Below are 21,609 nucleotides of genomic sequence, written 5' to 3'. Positions count from 1 at the left end.
GGTGTTTGGTTTCCTGTTCTTCAAATGTTGTCTAGATCTCTCCTTACAGAACAAAACATTACCGTTTAACGGAGGTAATATTTTGAACAGTTTTGTAATTGTGCATATTTCCGCACATGACAGAAAAAGATTAACCCAAATACTTCAAATAAAAACTTTGCGTTTGTTATTGTAAAAGGAATAAGACAGGTAATGAGTTACAAGTAGTTTATTGAATGAGAGTTTCTTACTGTAAACACGACATTGTACGTGTTATTTCAAACTAGACTTCTAGGAAGTTTTGTAATTGCTTTCTTTAAGACCCTCAGCTTATTTTCAATCACGCAATTCATACAGTATGTATGGCAGACATGGCTCAGCACCTGCTATTATTACCTTGGAGATTATAGTGCTACCTGCACATCAGACCACAGACAGAAAAATTTATATAATGTGATTAGTAGGGGAGTCACTGACAGTGACCCACAGATAAGCTGATTCATTAATAGCACAGTGCTTCCATAATAAAATCTGGACTGTCATCCCACATACGTTCCTCCAGCTCTCATATGTGTATGCCCTTTTTATGTGCAGATATTCAATTATGATTATATTCCTTTCACATCATTTGGAACTAGGCCCACGTGTCAGCATGGGTGCGTTCCACATGCATGAACACATAGGACTGTACCCACAAGGAATACAAATTGACCCAACATTGACAAACATATATAAAAATCACATGTTCACATCATCCTATATACAGATCAACACATCAGAAAGATAAATTATTTTGAAAGTAAATCAGGGGATTGGTGAGAGGATGTGGGGCTTTGGGTGGTAGGAGGGGAGAGGATGTGGATGAGAGAAGGGGATGGGCAGAGTGGCCCAGAATGCCTGCCCTGGGACTCACCCACTCACACACCACACAGGGAAGGGGCAGGGAAGGGAGGCTCCTTTACCCATCTGGGAAGATTTTCTAGAGCAGATTGTCTCCGCATCCCACACCAGACAAAGGGGAAGAGAATGGTAGATTGGATGGTACAGTACTCAGTTACTTTCATTGGGAGGAAGTGCGTGAAAATTTTGAGATGAGTTGGAAATAAAATTAGACAACAGCAATTATGCTGACTCGGCCAGCATGGAGAAAGAGGACACTGTTGGCCTGCTCTCCTTGTCCATGGTAGCTGCTTGTGAGCATTGAGCCCTGCGATTAGACTTATAAATGACTTTGAATCCCACTGTCAAGGATGTGCTTTGCGGAGCACTAAAGACCTATGGAAAGTACTGGGAAAAGAAAACTGTAACATCAAAATGGTAAACTTGAAAAATGAGAGGGGTTAGATTTGCATGTTTACAGGGACAGATAAGTCAGAGAAAGAGCAGAGTGAGAAGCAGATTTAGGAGAGAGGACCAGAGAGCAGGGCAGTAAGACATGCATCATCAGTTACTGGGAGAGAAGACCAAACCCTAAGCGTAAGAGAACCTAGGAGATGGGGGCAGCAATAGGGACCCAAAGAAGAGGCCAGTGTTACTGAATCATGAAAGGAGAAGCAGGTTTGGTAACTGACTGAGTTAATGCCCAGCACAACTGAAGCAGAGCAGCATAGTGTCAGGCTTGACCTGCTCAGCTACACTTGCTCTTTCTGGATTCTGGTAGATCAGGAGATTTCCTCACAGGCCCTGTGCAGACCCTGCCCTGTGCATTCAGATGCACTGCCAGCCATGTATTCTGAACCTGGCTAGCATCCATGCAAGGCCTGAGCTGTTAGAGAGATGCTGGCTGGAGCCTGACCTAGCCTCCTACATGAGTCTTGGCAAGTTACCCGGCTTCTGTGCACCTCAGTAATGCCAGCCTGCGAGGGTAAGTGAGGACTGAGGACAATCACAATGACAAGTGTGGAGTGCTGGGCTCAGCGTCTGGGGCCTTCTCAGTGAGCAAGAGGAATGATCAGCATCCTCATGCCCACCACCGCTGCAGAGAGCTCCTGTCACCTGGGGACAGACAGAGGCAGCTGTCATGCTGTGTCCCAGAATCCTCACTACAGAAGGGTCTGCTGTATTTCACATCTCTGGAATTTCCTTTCTGTTAATACAGCAGCACCCCGTTAAAATGATAGGTGGCATCTCCTTGGCTGCTTCCTCCCCTTCTTTATAGCCCCCAGCCCCCTCCCGCCCACACACAGCCTTCCCAGGTGTTCTTTTCTCTCCACTCTTGCCCCTGGTGACCTTGCCCATTGCCTTAACGAAGCCAGCCGTACTAGGTGCACCCAGAACTGGCAGGTGAAAGAACAAACAGCACAAAGGCACTCACCTGCAGGCCATGCCAGAGCCCATTTGTTTCACTCTCTTTTCCTCTGCCCAGGGGAGGGGCCCCAGTAACTGATCATCTCCTCTTATGTGCCACCTAGCACTCAGTCAGGGCCCCAGAGGGACAGGGACAGTCTCAGAGGCTCAGGCCCTGCTTGCTGGGCCACTCCTTGGTCCAGTAGAGCTGTGCTGTGGGTAGGGTGGGCTTCACCTGGGAGGGGGGTTCAGGGATGGTGAGGCTGATACAGGTTTTCCCTCGATGCTGCGTGGCTCAGACAGCCCCTGTGACAATGACCTGGTGCCATTTCCTGGCAGTGGGTCTCTGGGCATTTCTTCTCCCCTCCCCACCAGCAGATCAGACCCACAGTCCACACTCCCGGGGCATACAGGGTTCTGTACAGGTTCCAAGGGGCCGTCTCTAACTCACCTCTTTCTCACCTACTCAGGAGGGCACATCCAAACTGAACGAATTAGTGACATTTTTATAAGGACGGTCTTGAATGCTATCTGATTAACACATATTTTAAAAGACAATTGGCACTGAGCCTTGCCAAAGCTATCTAAACTGAGCAAAATGATTTGGGTTCTGTGATGGGGTACAGAGAAAAGGAAAATTACAGCACGTGGAAGTATTCAGAAAGTAGTTACTAACTGTGATACAGGGACTATGTATATGCCTGGCCAGAGGCAATTGTTCGTGTTGGGAATTTTGCACTAAAATTTGGTTCTGTTGATATTTAAGGGACAACTAAAATATAATTTCCTATTTCCCTTTCCTTTACAGTTAATAATTACTAAGTGCTAACTGCCTGCTTTATGGAGCTACATGATTCAAATCCCACACAAACCAATTTAAAAGGCAATTAAAAGTCTGCCTGGGATTTATATTGAGTTATTACTTAACGTAAGGAGACCACTAGTTGAGAATTAGGAATAGTTTGCTGTACTGCTATTTTTCTTATGACTGGACTCCTAAAAAGCCAATTCTAAAGTCCTCGATAAATCCACATGATGCAAAACCATATACATTTCATAAATCGGTGTTGGTTGGTCTGGTGGTCTAAAGTTATAAAACCCAATATTGACATCTAATTGGCCCTGCTGATTTAGGACTAAGTAATCTTAGAAAGAAAGGGCAATATGTGTAAGAGAGATGTTTGTATCATACTAAATAAATAAATAAACCCTCAGGAAAAAAAGGAATCAATAGAATAATAGGATATCTGCTTGTAGATGAAGATGCAAACAGGTCTGCATAAAGGGATACAGGGCAGAGAATGGATAAACAAAATGTGGTATATATACATACACCATTTACGGAAGATATTCAGCCTTAAAAAGGAATCAAATTCTGATACATACTACAACATAGATGAACCTTGGAAACATTATGTGACGTGAAATAAACCAGACATTAAAGAACACATAATGTATGATTCCACTTATATGAGGTACCTAGAAGAAGAATATTCATAGAGACAGAAAGTAGAATAGAGGTTGTTGGAGGCTTGGGGGAGGTGGAGGATGGGGAGGTGGTGTTGAATGGGTACACAGTTTCAGATGAAAAAGTTCTGGAAACAGGTAGTGGTGATGGTTGCACAACACTGTGAATGTACTTAATACCACTGAATTGTACACTTAAAAACGGTTTAAGTGATAAATTTAATGTATATTTTAAAAAAAACTTTATAATCCCTAAAATGTTATACAAATGCAAGGATTGTTAACTTGAATTAGGACTAAGTGGGATTATGTTTATAATCCATCCCTCTTTTAAAAAGTGGTGTATGCAATGAAATTTATTCTGTCATTACTTGTTACGTGATATTGGAGAGCACCATCCAGATAAATTTTAATAATAATATATGTCCCATCTTGAGGTAATTTACTTGAGGTAGTTTACTCTAAAAACATTAGAGTGAGTCCAAACCCAATTAATATAAAAAACAAAATTTAGAAACTGAGATACAAAAGGAGAGAGGAAGGAATAGATGGCAGGCCAGCAACTAAGCAAAACTCTCCCTCCAGGAGCCAGGCAAGTGTTCATATTCATCAGATCTTTATTAAAGCTTAAAAAACCATTCATTTTAACATGATCATTGTGTGGGTCCATAGTGCTTCGTGTGTTACTATTTACAGTTCTGGGAATTTATTATGTAATTATGGAGCACCTAATTGAAACAGAAGAAGGATGTAAAACTGAGAACATGCTCCCGTAAGTCTGAGCCCTCGGGACCTTATTCTGTGTTTAACGAAACAGGTTCCTGGACAGTTGTCTGCCCTGCTTGCCATGGTCCAACCCATCTCCACATGTTCCCCTGCCCTCCTCCACTGTGTCTGCACTCAGCCTGGCATGACAACCATCTCCTCAGTTGGCTCCCCTGCCTCCCATGCTCCCCATCCCAACCCTCCCTGACAGCCTGGTTCCTGCAAGTCTCCACACGTGGCCACGACCCTAGCCCCTGCTGTGCTGCCTCTTCCTGGAACCTGCTCCTGTCTTCTGGACAAGCCCCACACCTACTGCAGAGGACAGGTCAGATTTCACCTTCTCCAAGTCCTTTCCAGCCCAGTCCATTCCCATTCCCCTTGCTGTCAGTATTTAGCACTCTAGTTACACAGTAACTATCTAGTTAATCAAGGTTGCAAATGAATAGAAAGTCCTATGACCTTTGTTTCATTTCTTATGAGAAATGAAAAGCAAGGACAATTAGACCAACAATCACATCATATCTCTTATTAGAGGTGATGTGTCTACAGAATACTCTATAAGAGCCAAGGGGGATAGTCAAGATTATCTATCAATCCAGTCCTTTGACACACAAAGAAACTGAGACCCTGAGAAAGGAAATGACTTGCTCAAGATTACCCAGCACAGAGGCAAGAAACAGAGCATACCCAGAGTCCTAAGGCAGGAGTCAAGGGCAGCCTCCTCCACCTGGATGCTGGCAAGAAACAGAGCATTCCTGGGGTCCTTAGGTAGGAGCCGAGGGCAGCATTCCCAGGAGCACACCAAAAACACCACTTCTGCATAGGTGGCCCACCACAGGCACCATCACAGCCATGGATGCCACAAAAACATTAGATGCCACAGCAGTAGCCACAGCTACCATGCAGGTGACTCACCAGACACTCAACTACACTGACACAAGGAGAGTCACCAGCAGAGATCAGAAAAGAAAAGGACGTCTCTCTCCTCAAAGCCCACTCCAGAGTAATAGAAGAAGCAACTGCTATACCAGATGACCAGACATCAACGAAGAGATACTAGAAATACAAAAACCCAAGAAAATATGACACCATCAAAAGAATACAGTAATTCTCAAATACCTAGACCCTGTAGAGCAGGAAAGCCTTGAAATGACCAAAGAGGAATTCTGAGCCACAATCTTAAGAAAACTCAGTGAGATATGAGAAGACTCAGACAACACAATGAAACAAGGTAAAAAGTCTAGGACATGAAGGAGGAAATTTACAAAGAGATTAACACCTTAAAAAAGAATGTAGCATTTTAATATAGGTGTTTACAAGTACAAATTCTCCTCTAAACACTGCATGAGCCCTACATCCTGTAAATTTTGATATGTTGCACTTTGATTTTTATCTAAAAGTACTCTCTAATTTCCCTGTGATATTTCTTTTTTACTCATTGTTTATTTAGGAGAGTGTTGTTTAATTTTTACACGTTTGCAAGTTTTCTAAATTTCATTCTGTTATTGTGGTCAGAGAACATATTTTCTATGATCTTAGTCTTTTTAAATGTATTAGGACTTGTTTTCTGGCAAAAAATGAAAAATAAATAACTTTTTGTAAAAAAAGAAAAAATTACCCTCTATGTGTTCTAGAAGTAGAAATAGAATTGAAACCGCAATTTTCTGAAATCCAGTATTGGTAGAACACCATGCTAGTTTTGTTTTAATTTGTTTAATAATCAGCAGATAGTTCTTTAGATGCACCCCAAACGTAGGCCAAGAGTGACAATGCAGTAGGAAGAACACTTGTTTCGCCAAAGCTGTAGACCTTGGGCAAGTCACTTCACACCTCTGGGACTCTCTGTTTTCACCTGTAAGAGAAGGGATGGATTGGATCATCTTTATGGTTATATCTGCTTCTAGCACTTTAGGAACCTACCAGATGGTTGGCCTGGCTCCACCAAAAAATGTGCCAGTAGTTGGTGCACCATCACTCCCTCTGCTCCCTCCTGAATGCCATTACCCTCAGCCTGGGACACACTTCCCCTCCTTCTCCCCCTTGCTTGCTTTTTAAAAAAAACTCTGCTTAAACTTTACTCAACTCAAAATTATCAGTGCCTCCCCCACCCCTGGCTTAATTAGGTGCCCCTCATCTGCACCTGACTGACTACCCTGTTACCTTATCACACTAATTAGAGTCATTGATTTTCTTGCTTCTTCTGTTAGACTGTGAATTTACTAAGGTTGGGATTATGGTACATTTCTCTATCCCAAATGCCTATCAAGGTGCCTGGCTTGTAGCACGGAGCCAGTAAGTGTTTGGTAAATGAATATAATGATCTTGGGATGGAAACAGGGGTGACTGTGGTACTGATTTCATGTAAAGCTGTTAGAGTTTTTAAGGATGATTGGAATTTGAAAGAAGGTGGAAAATAGTGACAACAGTGGCCTAGCTGAAGGAAGGGGAGGTTCCTAAAAGCAGTGGGTCAGATTAGTGTTATTTAGCTGAATAGGGGGACCATCTGCATTAGAAGCATCTGAGGTGCTTGTGAAAATTGCAGATTTTACCTTTAACTCCTGCACACCACTTCTCATTCTGAATGTGTAAATCTAGATTTACCTTTAGAGCAAGCTCCTGAAGAAGATCCTTATCCCATGGATATGGATAAGGCATGGATGGAGAGTCTTAAAATCCTGGAAGGAACTTTGGCAGTTGTAGGCAATTGAAAGCTACTGAAATGAAGTTCTTGAAGAGAGAGAATGAGTACATGATGGAAATGAGCTTTAGGAAGGCATAGTCTGGTGGTCTACTGTGAATTATGCATAAGACAAATGTCCTTCACAGGGACTGGTTTTCCAAAGCCTTGCAGTTTCAAATATTCACCTTGCAAAGGACAGAAAATTTTCCCCAGGCTATATAGTCTCTGTTGTAAGATAAAGAATTGTAACACAGCAAGGCTGCTGGCTCAAAGACAGACAGGTACTGATTGATATGTAAAGATACTGGGAAATTGCTGTAAGAAGAGAATGTTTGCTAAAATTAAGCTTTTGTTGAAAATTGCATTATAGAAGGTCACCTTGCTTGTCTTACTGAATGTTACCAGCTTCTATTGTTAAACTTGTTAAACTATACTTAGCAAAAACCCCACCTATGTTCTCTTCCTGGAACTTCCTAGTCTGGAGAATAAATGCAGGAAGAGAACCCCAATTCGTGGTTAATTTCCCAAATGGAAGGAATGCCTTGCTCTTGAGGGTTCTGGGAGATTAACCCCTTTTCAGGGATTCTCACTGCTCAGAAGAGATGGGCTTTGAGTAATCTTTGGCAGCTCTGTCACCCAGGGGAAAAGGGGTGACAAATCTGTGGGAGACAAAGCAACAGTCTACAACATAGCCTGATGACAGTGAGATCTCAGGGGCAATGGGGAGCTGCCGGGAGTGCACCAAAGTGTACATGATGAGAGCAATTGACAGCTTGCTTTGTGGTGGAGGCATCAGAAGTAGAGAAAAAGCAGTAACTCCAGGAAGCATGTGGAGGGATGAAATGACAAGCCTTGGTGACAGATTGATATAAAGGAAGATGATAGGGAGAGTTTGAAATAACAATGTTTTAGGAACCCTAGAAAAGTGGCATTTCCACTAATACACATGCTATTTCCATCTAATGAATTCTATTTCAACTTGATGTGATCCAGGTGTCCGGGAGGCATCCAGGTGAAAACAATACAGACCATTGGCAACTTGACCAAAGGTCTGGGAGGACCACAAAATTGTAGAAGTCAACAATGTGAGGGAAGAAGATGGAAGGAAACCTGGAAACCTGAATTTTTAAAAAGTGAAAATCTGTAATTCTTTATAACATGTATGATGTGATAGGAGGAGTCAATGAAAATGCTTGATGGCAAATTGTGTTGACAATAATGAGCAAAATTAGACTTCTGACAGTCTGGTTCCTAGGAGGAAACTCTTCCACTGAGAAATGGGAGTAGTAGGGATGAGGGGCAAGAGTTCAAAGGGGGTGCGGATTAGGGTGCATGGACAAGGAAGAAACTTATCAGGAAATCCTAACTTGTATGCAGTTTAATGGTTTTGCTTACCAAACAGGGTTGCATTTTTTTTTTTAAGAGGCATATTCTTTCTGTTCTTGCTCCTTGGTTGTGGTATCATCTGAAACACGTAGGAGGTGTCTTATAGAATGGAACCACATATCCAAAGCTCTATTTTTATGCTACAACAAAATGTGGCTTCGGAGAAGAAACATTTCTTTGAAATACATTATGCCTGCCTTTCTCCCTTAATGACCTAGAGGATGGGGGGATTCATTTTGAAATGTGAAGCCAGGATATACACTGGTGGTACACTAATGCAGGCTGCTTGGCATTATAAATTCCATTTGTTTTCCTAATTATAATCCCCCACCTCTGGGTAGTTATCCATCAGGACATAAATTATTGTACATGCTTAAATTGTTCATCTGCATTATATGTATATACTTTAGATGGTAAATACTTGAGTCTTTTCTATGAACAAAGTTAACATGCTTTGGAATAATAAAGTAGGCAATCATCAGTAAGAGTCATAAATTTTCTCCTACTTTATAAATTTACTTGAAAGGAAAAGAGAAAAGGAAAGAAAGAATGATGGCTTAATGATGGTATAAGACTATTTTTTTAATTACTAATTTGAATCAAAACGTAACCAATCAGTGTTCTGGGGAATTCCTATCACTGGACTTTTACCTGTTGTATTCCAACAGGTAAAACGAAGCAGTTGGATGAGATTGCTAGACTATTTTCCAAACTATAAACTGGGACATGACCTCATAAGGGATTTTTTTCTTCTGAGTTGTGAATATATCCTGTGTCAGATTCCTAAAAACTCCTGACAGTTTCTTAAGTCCCTACGTAATTGCTGAATAATAAGATTTATTTCTACCACCTAGTTATTTCTTTGCCTTCTAACTTCATTTAATTGTCAATACATCCTTACACTGACGTGCCAAGTTGCTTAAGCTCAATGCTTCATGAGGGCATAAGAGGCTGGTTGTCTTCTGCTTTTCTATGAATGTTATGAACTATTGATGTGGTCTTACTTGATGTCAGGGCTCATAAAAACATATTGGTATCAAGGCCTGTATTTCCTTTTGACATAGCAACTGTCATTGTTTCAGAATGATTTATAAAAAGCACAGGAACCTCTTACTTAGTGACTCTCCTAGCTAGGTATGATCTTAAAGTAACTTTTTCATAGTCTTTATACTTCTGGAAATTGTCTCTCCTGTCAGTGTGTATCCTTTACTGGTTAGCTCAGTTGGTTAGAACATGGTGCTGGTAACACCAATGTCCAGGGTTCGATCCTTATACCAGCTAGCCACCAAAACAAAAACAAAAACAGTAATTGTTGAGCTATTCAATATGTAAATTGTATGATTTATTTATATCTCTCAAATGGGGTTTACATGTCATTACTTCTGGTTACATTCATTTTAAAATGTCATGTAAGCCATTATTTTAAATTATAAAAGCAGCAAATGTTTCTTTTTTAAAAAATCAAACATTGCAGAAGAGTATAGAGTAAAATGTAGAAATTCTCCTTCCCCATATTCTAGCCTTCACTGTCAGTCTTCAAAAATAATCACTGTTAACAATGTCTTAAATTTCTTTGCATAAATCTTCTAAACATATACAATGTTACATACATTTATAAGAACACACTCATTTTTACACAAATAGTTGTGTTCTACATCTTGCCTTTTATTTTCCCACTTAAAATATCTAGACTCTGTCATGTTGGCACATATCAATCTTTCTCATTCTTTTTAACAACTGCGTGGCATTTCATTATATGTACGTACCATAATTTTTTGATGAACATTTAAGTAATTTCCACTTTATATCTGGTTGTTGTTGAAGTTCTATTGTTCTAATTACAAACAAGGAACATTCTCCTAAAAGTAAAATTACCGAGTCAAGGAGCACATTTTTAAAATTTTGATGAGATATTTTCAAATTATCTTCCAAAGAGCTTGCACAAATTTACACTTCCACCAGTATTACTGAGAGTGTTTCCACATCCTCATCTGCCTATCTTCCTTTGAGGTTTGAAATTTCTGCCATTCTAGTAGATAAAAATTGTTACTCCTTTTTAATATACGTTTGTTGGATTAGGGTGGACCGAGCATTTTTTTCATAAGATTAATGGTGTTTGTGTATTTGTATGAACTTCCTATTTTGTGTCCTTTCTCCATTTTTTTTTCTGTTAAATTATTAGTCTTTTGCTCTGTTCATTTTTATGAGAGAAAAAGATATCCTTTGTTAGGATAGGCTACCATTTAATAGATAACCCACCGAAAGTTCACGGGAAATCATCAGTGTATATATTCTATTCATGAACTCTTGTATAACCGCTCACCCACTGGAAGCACTAAAAGAAAACATAAGTGTAGCCACATAACCTAAGGAGAGAAAGAAAACATTCTGTCTGGGATAGATGTGGGGACTGGCCTCACTTTTCCTATTGATTTTCTATTGCTATATAAAAAATGACTCAAAACTTAGCAGATTAGCTCACAGTTTCCCTGGGACAGGAGTCTGGGCACAGCATGACTGGCTTTTCTGCTTAGAGTCCCACAAAGCTAAAATCAAGGTGTTGGCTGGCTGTGTTCTCATGTGGAGCTCTGGATCTTCTGTGTTCTTGTGGTTATGGCAGCATTCAGTTCCCTGCAACTGTAGGACTGAACTCCCTGCTTCCTTGCAGCCTGTCAGCTGGGGGCCACTCTCAGCTCCTAGAGGCCCACATTCCTTGCTGCATGGCCCCCTCCATCTCCAAAGCCAGCAAAGGGGAATATCCCTTGTGCTGACTCCTTATGCTTTGAATTTCTGACCTCTAGACCCAGACGTAGGAGTTCATGTGATCAGGACAGGCCCAACTGGACTACCTATTTTAAGGTCAGCTGAAGAGCAAAATCCCTTCACAGAGCACCTAAATTACTGTTTGATTGACTATCTTGGGGGAGGTGCGTGTACACCAGGGGCCAGGATTCTTGCAGCCTATCTCAGAATTCTGCCTCCCACACCCTCCAACTACCTTTCTTGAGGGAAGCAGACAGAACTCTTATCTTTTGCCTTAGGAAATCAAATGGAAACATCCAATGCCAGAGGAAGGAGTCATGACTAGCCTCCATCTAACTCCACATACAACAAAATAAATCCACGTGGGTCAAAGATCTTGATGTGAGCAATGAAATAGCAGAAAACCGGAGGAAAAAGTAGGGAACCACATGTACTAGGTAGGGAGTCAGACAGACTTTCCTTGACCATGGATCCAAACCTGACATTTCCGACTCCAACAACTGCCCTCTTGACCTCCATGCTACATGGCCCACCCAGAGGACAGGTCATTCACTGGCTGCACTAATGGATTTTGAGTCCTCTAACCTTACTGTTTCTTCTTGATACCAGTGTGACCAGAGTGTGCTTTTGTGAGATGCTGGCCTTGGGTTTTCAATAGAACAAAGTAAACTGACCAGAACCTAAGTAGGTGAGCCACTAAGGGGAACCATATCGATGAGCACTATTCTCAAAAAGCATTCTCCTGTCCCTCTGTCTCTCTCTTTCAACCTCTCACCTGATGCTGTGATTCAGGCGCATTATACGTGACTTGCTTGAGACTGAAGAGATTTATATAAAAGAAATTAAGAGCATAATTGATGTAAGTAGATTTGCGAGGTGGGAGGTGAGTGTTAAATGTACATGCAAACTGGAGAAGTTTTGTTGTACAAAGAGACTCAAAATAGTTGCCATATCTCTAGAATTCCCACCAAGGTTTCAGGTCTTATAACATCACGAGTGTCTCTCCAGTAGAAATAGGTTAGGAGCATTTTGATGGCTCGTGATCCACGTAACCAATTAGCTCCAAAATATTATGCCAATTCATACTGATTCCAGCAATGTTCACCATAGGTGTGCCAATAAAGGATATTATAACTGAAATGTTTTTGATACTTTTAAAAGGAAAGATTGTTTCTCATTTTTTAAAGTAGCCTTTTTCCTGGAGAGTAAAAATACATATTTCCCTTCTTTTCCCAAGGGAATAATCTTAAGGAAAAAACTATATGTACAAAGCTATTTATTATAACATTTTTTAGCAATAAACTATCAGAAGCAACCCAAATGTCCAATAAAAAAGGGAAATGGTTAATAAAGTATGATATACATGCTGCATAAACATTATTCAACTGTTAAAAAATAATTTTGGATAATATGTAGCAACATGGAAAAATGCCCTGATATAAGATTAAGTTAAAAACAATACATATGTAGAACTTTATAAGCTGAGTCTTAAATGTACACGGAAAAACAATATAAAATTATATACGTATTGTGATTATAACTAAATCAAATGAGCTTTTTAAAAGTCATGAAGGAAATATAAGATAATGTAATAGTAATTGCATCAAGTCATAAAATGATAGGTAAGTTTTTTCCTTTCTTTTACATTAGAATTGTATAACTTACATTTTTTAAAAAATTTGTTTTTCCCATAAAAATGCCATTTTATTTTCATTGCCATTAAGTCCTCTCCTTCTGAAGGTGGAAAATGATAGCAAAAGAAAGTATTTGCTAGAATAGCTTTCAGGAAACATGTGTGCTGTATTCTCCAATTATTTCATTAAAGTCCTGGTTCCTGGGGTAGCTAATTCAGATCACCTCTTTATGTTCCTATCTGTAAAACCTACCTTGTTTCCACCTCTGCAGGGATATATCACTCCAATGGATTTTATCTGGCTGAAGCATCTGATTCCAGATGTTCTTCAGAATAACAAAGACTTTCTCTTTGGGAATATTAGAGAACTTTATGAATTTCACAACAGGTATATAATTCACATTATCAGGAAAAATGGAAAGTAAGAGAAGGGTGGAAATCAGACTGATGGGATTTGGAGATGAAAGTGCTTAGACGTTTTCATCTTAAGCAGGTGGTTTGGAGTCAGTGGATTGGGTTGGGGAGGGATGGGGTGTGAAGGAGGGAGAAGCTCCACAGGACCCCTGAGGACTGTGGAGCATGTCCTGGGTGTCAGAACTGAAGAAGAAGGGACTTTTTAGAAACTGTCTTTCAACCCTTTCATTTTGCCCATGAGGAAACTGCAGATTGTTAACTCATGTTACTCACTGTGATGTCCCCAAGATCGCACACCTAATTAATGAAGTGGGAAAGACTGCTTGGTGAATTGAACCACGGTTGTTTCCTAACCCCCTCCCTTGTCCATGGGTCAGAAACAAAACTGAAATGGAAGCCCGTTTCTGCTACTTTCCCTAGAGAGGTTATTCAGCCTCTTTGAGCCTCAGGTTTCACATATATGAACCCTATCTTGCAGGATTTGGTGTGGGATTAAATGAGATATTGTTTGTGAAGCACTGTGCTTGTGCCTGGCTTACGGTAAGCTCCCAGTGATATGGGTAAGAGCAGCAGCAGCAGTTCCTACAAACATCATCATCATGTCGTGGGGAGCCTCAGCGTATCCAGTTTGTCCGTGGCTAGTGCATAGAGTTATCAGAACAGCTGTGGCTGGTTTCAGGGTAACCATAATGACTCAGAATCTTTTTTTTTTCTTCCAAATTACTGTGTAGAAGATGAGTCAAGAGCGATAAAGCCTGGAGAACAACATTTTTCTAGGCACCTCTTAAAACTTTACGTGATTTTACTTTTGAAAAAATTTTAACCCCATGCATGTAAAAATCAAGGCTTTGTTATATATACTTTCATTTCCCTAGGACTTTTCTAAAAGAATTGGAAAAGTGTGCTGAAAACCCTGAACTTCTGGCACATTGCTTTCTCAAGAGAGTAAGTCTGTGTTCCCGAGAAATCAAAATAACCATGTGATTAAAGTCAGCCCTTAATTCTGTGCAAGAGCAAATGGAAACACCAGTGGTCTAAAACTTACATCTGCTTTCCCTGAGCCATCTGCTTTATTGAAGTATACTTGACAAATAAAAATTGCACATATTCAAGGTGTACAATATGATGGTTTCATATACGGGTACACTGTAAAATGATTACTGCGATCAAGTTAATTAATACATCCATCATCTCTCATATTCACCATTGTGTGTTTGTGTGTGTGTGTCTGTGTAATCTAAAAAAGTTGAACTCATAGAAGCAGAGTAGAAGGGTGCTTGCCAGGGGCCAGGGGTAGGGGAAATGGGGAGATGTTGGTCAAAGGGTACAAACTTTCAGTTGTAGGATGAACGTAACACATTGATTCTGGAGATATAATGCATAACATATTGACTATAGTTAATAATACTGTACTGTACACTTGAAATTTGCTAAGAGAGTAGATCTTATACCTGTCTTTTGAATGTGAAACGGGAGGCCTTTGCAGCACTGCTGGCATTCCTATTCTCCCTCACTTCATCCATGAGTCCAGTGAGACTGAGCTCACACTGATAGGTGGGAGAAGCTGCCAGCCTGGTTTCCTGCAAGCCCCATGAAATTGGAGGCTGGCCACCCAGAGCCCCCAAAGCAGATGACCCTCTTCTGAACAACTGAGCTATGTTTTAGGACAAGAATTATACAGCAGGCTTAAAGTACCATATTCTCAGGAGAAGTACTGGTGTTAAACTAAAAATCTCAGAAAATATATTTTCTTCCATTTTATTTTTTACAGCATAGAAGATGATTAGAAATATTTAAATCTACAGCCTCTCTTAGGCTTAGCACCCAATTTGTGAACTTCCTGTCTTACAACACCATACCTCCAACTACCTCCCCTTCCTCACCACTCGGACTTCTTCCCTCTTTCCCTGTTTCTCCACCCCTGCTTTGGGAGCTAAACAAGCTGTTTGGGCCAATGGGAGCTGGCACTGAGAAATGTTTTACCCAGCACTGTTCCCCACCACATGCTTTCTTCCCCTTTAGGATGGCCATGCAAATGATCCTAATGCCCTGCACTTTCTAAATCTTTCCAATTTCTCCTTTCTCTCCCAGCTAGCCGTTCTAATTCTCTTTCTTGTTTTTCTTTTTGTGTGCCCACGACAACAGATGAAACAACTTAAAGTTTTTTAAACAACCCAAATAATACTTGTGATAAATTGAAAGCTAGCAAACAAAAATGTCCAGATTTCAAGGTATTTGACATAATGGAGAAACAGAGTCTTTAACCAGCAGAGCCCTTCCGTGGTCCTGCAGGGACTCTCCAGCCCCAGCACAGGCTTTTCAAGTGCCAGAACTCCAGAGACACTAAACACTTCCTGTACTCACTCTGATTCATTTCCTTTTTGAATTTCTGTAACATTGTTAGTGTTTTGCACTTATTTGAACTTTTGCACTTTTGCACTCATCAAAGCACTAATGTGAAATCTAGTTTCAGAGTTCAGAAATATTTTATGGTTGCTTGTCATGAATGCGAAGATCATTTAAATTGTTGAATGAACTAAGGGCCAAATTCCTGTGGAAAAAAATGCATATTATAAAATAAAGATTGTTCAAATATGAGGAAATGGTCAGGGAATCGCTGTCTAAACATCTTCTCTTGAAAGAATTTCTTTCCTAAAGTTTCACAAAGCTTTTTATAGCCCCCCATGTTGAGAAGAATCTTGGAAATCAATTAATCCAGACTGCAAATCCTCATCTAATCTTACATGATTTATGAGGTTGGAGACAAAATACAAGTAATAAATTTTATCAAGCACAAAGTTATTCTCTAAGACAAATGGAGTAATTAAAAACACGATTACCGGTTCTCGACAGTTTCAAGATGGCGGCGGCTGCGGCGGCTGGCGCGGAGTAGCTGAGGTGGAAAAGGTGGCCACTGGGCCTCAGGCAGCCGGGAAACTTGTGGACCTTCCTCTGGCCATCTCTTAAGGGAGGACTGCTGCTGCTGGCCGGTCGTGGGGGCTCAACGCCACTTTGCCCCCGGCAGGAGAGGCTGCCTCATTTACAGGCAACAGCTTTGAAGTGTGGAGCAGGAAAAGAACTGATTCTTAGCTGCAAAAGTGAGTCTTGAAACAGGGAACACGGCGCCAGGGCTGCTGTGGATGCAGCCAGGATCCCGGAGGCTGGGGCCGCACTGAAGGCGGCCAGCTGCCCTATTCAGGATTCGAGGTTTCAGGCCGGCATTAAAGAAGATTCCTGGGAGCGCCCGAGCGGCGCCGCGACTGAACAGCCCGAGGCGGCAGCGCCGAGAACACGGAAGGCAACAAACCAGAGACAGAGCGAGCGCCCGACCTGGCACAGCACTGTGAGTGATCCCTGGCACAGCTCTGTTCGGGGGGTGAATGCCCACGCGGCTTCCGCCTGCACCACCAGGCCACTCACTGCCCCGGTGCTGCCTCCATTTTCCCAGGTGCGGGCAGCTCCGCCCTGCTCGGCCATCACTGAGCCCATTTGCTTGGCCTGGCGCGGGGCTTTCCGGACCCTGCGGGCCGACCTCCTCTCCCACTCCCTCCGCGGTTCTCTGGCAGGACTGGGGGTGTGGGGCGTCCCGACCAGTTTGGGGAGGGCTAGGAAGTACGGGCGGGCCGACTGTCACTCCACCACACCCTGGACTCCGGCCCCGGTAAACTTCCTGTTACTGGGAGGCAGATACCATCTCTGCGACCACCAGTTTGGAAAAAAGCCTAACGAATTTCTGGTTGGGAATAGTGTGTGGTAGGAGAGTTCCCAGGTCCGCTTGAACCTGCCGGAGAGCAGGCTGCAGGCGGGCACTAGACTCGGTTTATACCGGGGGGATACAAAGGTGAACAAGACCCGAGAAAGATCTACACAGTGCTACAAAGGCACCCAGAGAGACCGGTCGTCTGTGCCTAGCAGAAACCTGGTAGACTTCCTGGGCGAGGCGGTGCTGAGCAGGATCTTGAAGGCCCAGCTGATAGACGAGGGGTGCAGAAGACACGCCCCAGCCCAGCACAGTGTGCACAGAGCGGGGAGACGTGCGGCCAGGGAGGCGGAGTCTCGACAGAAACCACACACCCGGTGGGGTCGCCACTGCACGATCTAACAGCCTGGGCCAGAGCACACGGAACGGGGAGAAGTCCTGTACAGAAAGTGAAAGCTCAACAGAGATCACACACCCTGTGGTACGTGATCCACCAGCCCAGCAGAGTACAAGCTGACCAGAAAGGTGGATCCCCGGAGAAGCCCAAGACCCGAGGCAACCACACACACAAGACACTAGAGGCCAACTGAGCAGTCACGGCGGGAGCCATACCAAATTGGCAACCACAGCAACATCCTAGTTAGACATTAGTCTTAAACCGGTGGACTGTGAAACCCCCTGCAACAATGAATAAACACCAAAAAAAAGACACCAGAAATACAAAAAATCAAGAAAGTACACCACCAAAAGTTAATAAATCTCATACTCTAGATCCTATAGAACAAGAAGCCCTTGAAATAACTGACAAGGAATTTCGAGTGATAATTCTAAGGAAACTGAATGAGATACAAGAAAACTCAGCTAGACATCATGATGAAATGAGGAAAAGTATACAGGATCTGAAAGTGGAAATATACAAGGAAATCAATGTCCTGAAAAAAAATGTAGCAGAACTTGCTGAACTGAAGAAGTTATTCAGCGAAATAAAAAACACAACGGAGAGTTTAACCAGCAGGCTTGTCGAAGTTGAAGAGAGAACCTCTGAACTTGAAGATGGGCTGTTTGAAATAACACAAGCAGACAAAAAGAAAGAAAAAAGAATCAAGGACATGGAAGAAAATCTGAGAGAGATATCAGACAACCTCAAGCGCTCAAATATCCGAGTCATGGGTATTCCAGAAGGGGAGGAAAATGGAGATTCCATTGAAAACATATTCAAAAAAATAGTGGCAGAAAACTTCCCAGGTATAGGAAAAATCACAGATCTTCAGATCCAGGAAGCTCAACGATCTCCAAACGTATTCAACCCAAAAAGGCCTTCTCCAAGACATGTCATAGTCAAATTGGCAAAACTCAGAGACAAAGAGAGAATCTTAAAAGCTGCAAGAGAGAAGCGTCAAATCACCTATAAGGGAGCCCCAATCAGGTTAACATCAGACTTTTCATCACAAACCCTAAAAGCTAGAAAGGAATGGGATGATATTTTCAAAATACTAAAAGACAAAGATTGCCAGCCAAGAATACTCTACCCTGCAAGGCTATCCTTCCGAAATGAGGGGCAAATAGTATATTTCTCAGACAAACAAAAACTGCGGGAGTTCACTACCACAAGACCACCCTTACAAGAAATCCTCAAGGGAGTACTGGGTTTGGTTCCTGAAAAATAACTACCACTGCCATAAAAACCTAAGAAAAATCTAAACCCGCTAGTACAATAAAAATGGCATTCATGAAGAGAAAACAAGCTAACAAAAACACTATCTACAACCTAAGGAACCAACAAACAAAGAAACCAAACAGTAAATCAGAAAGCAAGGAACAAAAGACACCTAAGACAACCAAACAACCAATAAAATGCTAGGAATAAATCAACACCTTTCAATAACAACTCTTAATGTTAAAGGCTTAAATTCCCCAATTAAACGACACAGACTGGCTGACTGGATCAAAAAGCAGGACCCAACTATATGCTGCCTACAAGAGACCCACCTCACCCATAAAGATTCACACAGACTAAGAGTGAAAGGATGGAAAAAGATTTACCATGCAAACAGAAAAGAAAAACGAGCTGGAGTAGCTATTCTTATATCTGACAAAATAGACTTTAAACTAAAAACCATAAAAAGAGACAATGAGGGACACTACTTAATGATAAAAGGACTGATCCATCAAGAAGACATAACAATCATAAATATGTACGCACCCAATGTTGGAGCAGCCAGATTTATAAAACAAACTCTATTAGACCTAAAGAAGGAAATAGACACTAATACCATAATAGCAGGGGACCTGAACACTCCACTGTCAATATTAGACAGATCATCTAGGCAAAGAATCAGTAGAGAAACACAAGATCTAAACAAGACTCTAGACCAATTGGAATTGGCAGATATCTACAGAACATTCCACCCAACAACCTCAGAATATTCATTCTTCTCATCAGCACATGGATCATTCTCCAGGATAGATCACATATTAGGTCACAAATCAAGTCTCAGTAAATTCAAAAAAATTGGAATTATCCCATGTATCTTCTCAGACCACAATGGATTAAAACTAGAAATTAATAACAAACAAAACTCTGGAAACTATACAAACACATGGAAATTAAACAGCATTCTACTTAATGACATATGGGTCCAAGAAGAAATCAAGCAGGAAATCAAAAAGTTTATTGAAACTAATGAAAACAATGATACATCATACCAAAACCTGTGGGATACTGCAAAAGCAGTATTGAGGGGAAAATTTATTGCATTAAATGCTCACTTCAGAAGAATGGAAAGATGGCAAGTGAACAACCTAACACTTCACCTTAAAGAACTAGAAAAACAAGAACAATCCAATCCTAAAGTTAGCAGACGGAAAGAAATCATTAAGATCAGAGCAGAACTGAATGAAATTGAAAACCAAAAAACAATTCAAAAGATCAACGAATCAAAAAGTTGGTTTTTTGAAAAGATAAATAAAATTGACAAACCATTAGCATGGCTAACAAAAAAAAGAAGAGAGAAGACTCAAATAACAAAAATTAGAAATGAAAAAGGCGATATTACAACTGATTCATCTGAAATACAAGGAATCATTCGAGACTACTATAAACAACTGTACGCCAACAAATTTGAAAATCTGGAGGAAATGGATAAATTTCTGGACACACACAAGCTCCCAAAACTGAACCGTGAAGACGTAGAAAATCTGAACAGACCAATAACAATAAAGGAGATTGAAGCTGTTATCAGAAGGCTCCCAACAAAGAAAAGCCCAGGACCAGATGGATTCACAGCAGAATTTTACCAAACATTCAAAGAGGAATTGACACCGATTCTTTACAAACTATTCCAAAAGATTGAAACGGACGCAAATCTCCCAAACTCATTCTATGAAGCAAACATCATCCTGATACCAAAACCAGGTAAAGATATAACCAAAAAAGAAAACTACAGGCCGATATCCTTGATGAATATAGATGCAAAAATCCTCACTAAAATACTAGCAAACAGAATACAGCAACACATACGAAAAATTATTCATCACGATCAAGTGGGATTCATCCCAGGGATGCAAGGTTGGTTCAACATACGCAAATCAATAAATGTGATACACCATATTAATAAACTCAAACACAAGGACCATATGATCATCTCTATAGATGCTGAAAAAGCATTTGATAAAGTTCAGCACTCATTCATGACAAAGACCCTCTATAAGTTAGGTATAGAGGGAAAGTATCTCAACATAATTAAAGCCATATATGACAAACCCACTGCCAATATCATCCTGAATGGGGAAAAGCTGAAAGCTTTTCCTTTAAGAACAGGCACTAGACAAGGATGCCCACTCTCACCACTCCTATTCAACATAGTGTTGGAAGTACTAGTCAGAGCAATCAGAGAAGAGAAGGAAATAAAGGGCATCCAGATTGGAAAAGATGAAGTCAAACTGTCCTTGTTTGCAGATGACATGATCCTATATATCGAACAGCCTAAAACCTCTACAAAAAAACTGTTGGAATTGATAAATGATTTCAGCACAGTAGCAGGATACAAAATCAACACACATAAATCAGTAGCATTTATTTTCTCCAATAGTGAACATGCAGAAGGAGAAATCAAGAAAGCCTGCCCATTTACAATAGCCACCAAAAAAATAAAATACTTAGGAATTGAGTTAACCAAGGAGGTGAAAAATCTCTATAATGAGAACTACAAACCACTGCTGAGAGAAATTAGAGAGGATACTAGAAGATGGAAAGATATTCCATGCTCTTGGATTGGAAGAATCAACATAGTGAAAATGTCCATACTACCCAAAGTGATATACAAATTCAATGCAATCCCCATCAAAATTCCAAAGACATTTTTCTCAGAAATGGAAAAAACTATTCAGACATTTATATGGAACAATAAAAGACCACGAATAGCCAAAGCAATGCTCAGCAAAAAAAATAAAGCTGGAGGCATAACACTACCTGACTTTAAGCTATACTACAAAGCTATAATAACCAAAACAGTATGGTACTGGCATAAAAACAGA

The 21,609-nt window shown here is 41.0% G+C and overlaps 1 protein-coding gene across 6 annotated transcripts in view; it reads left to right on the top strand.

The window, feature by feature from the left end:
- MCF2L2 (MCF.2 cell line derived transforming sequence-like 2) overlaps window positions 1-21,609 on the top strand; it is a 232,239-nt gene that overhangs the window by 169,986 nt on the left and 40,644 nt on the right. For all 6 annotated transcript variants that reach the window (XM_063078277.1, XM_063078295.1, XM_063078315.1 and 3 more), the window contains 3 exons: window positions 12,119-12,185; window positions 13,232-13,347; window positions 14,249-14,318. In XM_063078277.1, the coding sequence (XP_062934347.1) occupies window positions 12,119-12,185; window positions 13,232-13,347; window positions 14,249-14,318 (253 nt within the window). The remainder of the gene's footprint in view (window positions 1-12,118; window positions 12,186-13,231; window positions 13,348-14,248; window positions 14,319-21,609) is intronic.

The sequence above is a fragment of the Cynocephalus volans genome, chromosome 1 (genome assembly GCF_027409185.1).
Source record: "Cynocephalus volans isolate mCynVol1 chromosome 1, mCynVol1.pri, whole genome shotgun sequence".
Lineage (NCBI taxonomy): Eukaryota > Metazoa > Chordata > Mammalia > Dermoptera > Cynocephalidae > Cynocephalus > Cynocephalus volans.
This window is presented reverse-complemented; position numbering and strand designations above follow the sequence as displayed.